Below are 6,143 nucleotides of genomic sequence, written 5' to 3' on the forward strand. Positions count from 1 at the left end.
CCTTCTTTTCCTCCAAAATACTGCAGCTATTACAATTACCCTACCTGGGTGCTAGACCAATTGTTCCAGAAGCTCCCGCGCCACCAAATAACATTATGTTATTCAGAATCCACTTCAGGACGTCTACAAGATTGGTGGTATTGGAACTGTCCCTGTTGGTCGTGTTGAAACTGGTGTCCTTAAACCTGGAATGGTCGTGACCTTTGGCCCCACTGGTCTAACCACTGAAGTTAAGTCTGTTGAGATGCACCATGAATCCCTCCCGGAGGCTCTATCTGGTGACAACGTTGGGTTCAATGTTAAGAATGTTGTTGTTAAGGATCTCAAGCGTGGTTATGTTGCTTCGAACTCAAAGGATGATCCTGCCAAAGAGGCAGCCAACTTCACCTCACAAGTCATTATCATGAACCACCCTGTTCAGATTGAAAATGGATATGCCCCAGTTCTCGACTATCACACCTCCCACATTACCGTGAAATTTGCTGAATTGTTGACCAAGATTGACAGGCGATCTGGGAAGGAGCTTGAGAAGGAGCCCAAGTTCTTGAAGAACCGTGATGCAGGGATGATGAAGATGGTTCCGACCAAGCCTCTGGTTGTGGAGACATTCTCGGAGTACCCACCTCTTGGACGTTTCGTTGTGAGGGACATGCACCAGACCGTTGTTGTTGGCGTCATCAAGAGCGTCGAAAAGAAGGACTCAACCGGTGCCAAGGTCACCAAATTTGCCGCCAAGAAGAAGTGAGGTTGCATTTGAGCAATAATTGTGACTGCAATGATAGTTTTCTAAAATCTGCTTTTATTTCTAAAATCTGTCATGTTTTGTTTGAGACCCTGGTCATCGTTGTTGAATCTATCTTTAGTTTGTCTTGCTCAATTTCCATAAAAAAAAGAATCTTCCTCATGATGCAACCACAATGATGTTGCAAATGCTCTTCAATCAATACCCTGGTTTAAAAGATGTCAGAATGGTGGAAACAAAACCAGGTATTGCCTTTGTGGAGCATGAAAACGAGATGCAATCAACAGTTGCGATGCAGGCACTACGAGGTTTCAAGATGTAGCAAAACCAGATGTTGATTACTTATGCAAAAAAGTAGACGGAAAGCCCGAAATAGTCTTCTTCTCTTGCATTCAACTTGAGAAGAAGGCCATGTGTATGGACCATGGATGATGGTCAATTAGATGGCAATTGCCATCTATTCTAATAGTTGTTTTGTGACATTCTCTTTAACTAGAGCTTCAGGATTGTTACTATAGATTGTTTACCGGATGTTTATGTTTTAATCTATGAATTATTATTAAATTCTCTATGTTTTAACATTTGTTGCGGATACTAATCCGGTTAAGTATGAATCAAATGACTAAATTATTGTATATAGAAAAATGTAAACCTTGTCGATTGAAAATTACAAGAACCTTCCAGTGAATGTGTCATATATGAACTGAAGCTAGTTCCACAATGTAAACATTAATATATTTTTACCATAAATTATGTAAAATTTAACATTAATTAAAATTAAAATAATACATGATATATTTAAATACTCAAATAATATATTATCAACAGATAGAATTTTTATATAAATAATTTTTATTTAAATATTTAGAATTTTACTTGTTAAAAATATAGAACAAGGACAATTTGGTAAAATATGCATTCCAGTAATCTTTTATTCTTTCAACCAAACATGGTAATCTTACATTCCTGTCCAAACCACCAAACACAGTAATATAACATTCTCAGTAATCCTATTATCTGATAATATTTTATTCCCACTGGTAATATTACATTCCGTGAACCAAACGCACCCTAAGTCTAATTCGACTCGGATGTCCAAGTGGTTGAAGGCATTGCATCGGGCCACAGAAGCCTTGAAATTGTATAGGATTATCATTTATTTCATGTTCACCGGCCGTAGTGTATTGATATGCATGTTTATGTGATAAGAACAAGTGAAATGTTTAATGCATAAACAAGTGAAATGTTTAATGAATGAGAACGTTAACTGTAACTTGATATGGAGAAGGATTCTCAAGCTCAGAAGCTTAGTAACCACTGTTTATCTGGTGCTTTTGATCTTAAACACCCAATCTCTGAAATCAGGAATGTGATAAGAAGCAAAAGAGAGAAAGTTGTACGGGAGAAACTAGTGTTATAAATTCCACTTTCCTAGCCGTTCAATAATCACTTGGATGGCAGTGTTGAACAGATTGCAAACTACGCATGAAACTGATATTTCTTTTTCAAATGATTGAATTCAATTCCCATAAACTGAGATGGAGAATTAAGCTTTAGTTCCTAGAGACAGACACTTGTTATTCAAACCTTGTTCGTAACCTGGAGTTTCAACAGGGGATGGAAAATTATAGAGAGATGAATGTTGTTTGCCAAAACTTCCTGTTGCAATGCTTCTGCTAATCCTCAAAGCCCAAATTTGGTGGCTGAATAAGCCGCAAAACCATATGTACCCACCTATATTCATTAATATATATGTCAAAATAGCTACATTATATATTAATTAGAAGATTATCATTAAAAGCTGAAAGACATCAATTAAGCTAAAATTTTAAAACCTGGCAGGCCATTGAAGACATAAGAGCAATGGAGGCAGGTCCCCTGTCTTTTCTATCCTTCATCAACGGCAAAGCAGCTTTAATGACGTTGAAACTTCCCATCAAGTTCACGTCTACCATTATCTTCACCACATCTACGCCTTGTTTCTCAAGCTCCTCCAAATAATACACCCCATGGTTAACTACTAGAATATCGATGGGGCCGGCCTTGTTTATCGCACACTCGACAGAATCATAGTCACGGACATCGGCAGAAAAGATCGAGACTTCAACTTCGTACACTTGATGGATCGATTGCTTGGCCTTTTCGAGCTGGTCCAGGGAGCGAACCAGAAGGGAAATGCCTGCTCCCTCCGATGCAGCTTGTTTGGCTATGGCTAGACCGATGCCCATTGAGCAGCCTGTTATGAAAACATGGCGCTTTTTAATAGGTATGTTAACCGGGCGGGGTCGAACAATGAAGAGGAGGAGGAGAAGGATTGGTAGGAGGAGGAGACCGAAGAGCACCATTGAAGTTTGTTTAGGAGAGAAATAATTAAGGTTTTGCTAGTTTCCTGTATGCATATATAAGTTTCTGTGTGCTTCTCTTCTCGCCAATTTGATTCTATCTTTCAACGGCAACGCATGTCCCTTTTGTGACAATTTTTATTGCTCGTTCTGCTTTGGAGAGTAATTTTCCCGGGTGTCCTAGTTTTCGTATAAACAATGTTTGCTTAACCAAGGTTTCTCTTTGGTTTGTCCGCTTTAATCTTATTTTGTCAAGCCAACACCTCTTCTGTTTGCTCTCGTACTGCATTTTTCACTTGCTTTGGATCAATAATGACTTTGTTTTATCTTAGATGCTAACCCTCATGGCCGAGTTGACCCTGGAGCTCAAAAAATGAACTCGGCACTTGCTGTAAATTAGGGCTTGTAGTGATTTGACCCTGAACCTAAAATTGTAAATGAGATATATTGAATTTGAACGTTGTTGAGTTTGATTTAATCTTAAAAAAGTAAATTTAAATTCTGTTCGATTTGAAATCTCATTAGTCTAAAATCATCAAACTCGAAATCAAATATTATAGCTTCCACAAAATAATGGCGATTTGTCACCTTCATTCCTTCAAATCTTAGCCGTCTAATGTTTTTATTTAATTTCTTTTTAGAAAAATCAGTCCATTGAAAATATAAAAAATTACTGTGACCGTTGTTTTTTATATTTGAATTTTGGGTATTGATAATCTCAATTATCATGTCCATTCTTATTAAAAAAATACACTTTTTTAGAATTATTAAATGATTATTAAAAAAAATTAAGATTATTAAGAATTTAATTTAAGAAAATTAATATATTATTTTTGAATAGTTCGTTAATTTTTTATGTTAAGTATCAAATAGTTCGTCATAAAAACTTAAGTTAATTTTGAACTTAAATTAAATTACTTGAATTTAATATTGATCGAATTTATTGAATTGAATTTAAATAACTTTAAATTTATTTATCTTATTTACAATAATAGATGAACTTCAACTCTGGCAAAAATGCCAGGATAATGCAGAATGGAAAACAAATTCCCATTCTAACGTGGTTCCAACATTATTTCTCCATCTAGGGAATTTTCTACAGTACAAACTTAAAGATCCCGGGATATCTCGGCGTCTTCAGGCTAAAATTTTACATGCATAATCCATGGAGATTACTCGATGTCTTTAGTTGAAATAGGGTTGCTGCTGCATGTGGAGGTGGCCGGGAATTCTAGGCGTCTTCTTGGGTTTCTTTTCGTTGCTTTCTCCTTCATAAAAGTTGAGTCTCCTTGCTTGTTTTCATTATAGAAGTTTTACATGGGAAATTTCTTAACACCGTATTTGGCTGCTGAGAGAAAAAAAACAACAGTCACAAAATCATTTAGTCATTTTCTTGGAAAATCCATAATTGCTGGCAGATGGCTTCTGGGGGAAAAACGTAACCATCTCCAGCTGATTTAGGTAGAGAAAAAACAAAATTCAACCCACCAACTTCTCAAAAATCAAGAAAAGGGTAAACAAAATCCAGAAAAGAAAAGAGTGAAAATGCCTGAAAACAAATAAAATTTCATGTTTTTTTTTCAAACCATCATAAGGAGCCAAGAAAAATCATGATTTATATTCATACCTGGTGAGACCATGATTGTAATTGGTAGAAGTGAGTCTTCTGCGAATTACAACACTGGATTTATGAGATACCTTTTGAGGGTCTTTCTTAGCCTCTTTCTATTCCCTCACTGTAAAAACACCTCTGGCTCTATCGTTTTGCATGCTCTTTGGCGCCTCTATTCTTTTCTCCATCTCTGCCATTAAAACACCTTAAACAAATAAAAATTACTAACATGCAGCAACACCCCTATTTCAACTAAAGACGGCGAGATATCTGGATCTTTAGGCGTGTACTGTAGAAAATGCCGTAGATGAGAAAATAAAGTTGGAACCACGTTAGAATGGGATTTTTTCCCATTCTGCATTATCTTGGCATTTTTCCCTTCAACTCTTACACAGTAACAGTAATATGTTACCACATTAAATTCAGCAATGGATGTGAGGCAACCAACAACACTTAGCTCATCCAAAATAGGGTCGTATTTTGAAGAAATTGACAGGAGAAATTGAGAGATTTTGGCCTTGTGGGATCATTTTTTCTTAAATCCCTGCTATGGGATTACGTAACATAATAATGAAAGTCGTAACAGATTGATAATGTAAAAAATAGTAACAATGATAATACATATGTTGTGAAATACGAATATCGAATAGAGCAAAATCGCAACTGATAATTTGAGAAAATAAAAATGAAATAAAGAATACACAAATTTTACGTGGAAAACCCTAAATATATAGTGTAAAAATCACAGGCAACGGTAGGAGAAATTCACTATGAGAAAATAGGAATTACAATTCTCTTGATCTAACAAGGAGAAAACAATAACAATTATCTCTTGATAAAAAGGAGAAAACAACTCTCAAGAAAACTCTTTAAATTCTCTAATATTGGGAGAAAGCTAGAATGATTTGGGATGGATTTGAAGCTAAATGGGTTAGGTATTTAGTTGAAGTTTAAGGACTAATCTTGTAAATATCCTAAAGTACAATGACTAAATTTGAGATTTTACCATTTTTTCAATCATTTAGTTGCAACTTTTGACCATTGCACCGAAAAATTCATTCAACAATTTGGCACAAGTTGGCACCGAAAGTTTGACCAACTTGTTGCTTGACTTTTAACAATCTCCCACTTGAAGATTTGATTGGAATAATCATATCTTCAAACCATTCTTTCTACCTTGTACCTTCATGTTGCTTATGTTTCTGACAGGCCACAAGAGGATCGACACCAGGTAAATTTATCAGCATTGATTGCCTTCGTCATGAAATTTGTTATGTTGTCTTTGGTATGGATCTTCTGCATATCTAATGTCCCTTCTTCCACATTTTCACGAATGAAATAGTATTGAACTCGTATGTGCTTTGTTCTTGAATGAAATGTTGGATTCCTTGCTAGATGCAAGGCGCTGTGACTATCACAAAATAGAGAGACATACTCTTGATTGTGT

General features: G+C 35.8%; 2 protein-coding genes across 2 annotated transcripts; one reads left to right on the forward strand and one right to left on the reverse strand.

Moving 5' to 3' along the window:
* Positions 1 to 91: 91 nt before the first annotated feature.
* LOC120129949 (elongation factor 1-alpha-like) lies at positions 92 to 1,315 on the forward strand (the record flags this gene model as incomplete). Its single annotated transcript, XM_039147331.1, has 1 exon — positions 92 to 1,315. A coding segment is annotated over one exon (654 nt), but the record flags the coding sequence as incomplete, so codon positions are not given.
* Positions 1,316 to 2,333: 1,018 nt separating this feature from the next.
* LOC120129903 (3-dehydrosphinganine reductase TSC10A-like) lies at positions 2,334 to 3,120 on the reverse strand. The gene is made up of 2 exons (XM_039147296.1): positions 2,578 to 3,120; positions 2,334 to 2,476 (listed from the first exon to the last, which is right to left on the reverse strand). The coding sequence occupies exons 1-2, from the start codon at positions 3,085 to 3,087 to the stop codon at positions 2,426 to 2,428; spliced, it is 561 nt and encodes a 186-aa protein (XP_039003227.1). The 5' UTR covers positions 3,088 to 3,120; the 3' UTR covers positions 2,334 to 2,425.
* Between the last annotated feature and the right edge of the window lie 3,023 nt (positions 3,121 to 6,143).

This window comes from Hibiscus syriacus, unplaced genomic scaffold (genome assembly GCF_006381635.1).
Source record: "Hibiscus syriacus cultivar Baekdansim isolate YM2019G1 unplaced genomic scaffold, ASM638163v2 tig00110505_pilon, whole genome shotgun sequence".
In the NCBI taxonomy this organism is placed as follows: domain Eukaryota; kingdom Viridiplantae; phylum Streptophyta; class Magnoliopsida; order Malvales; family Malvaceae; genus Hibiscus; species Hibiscus syriacus.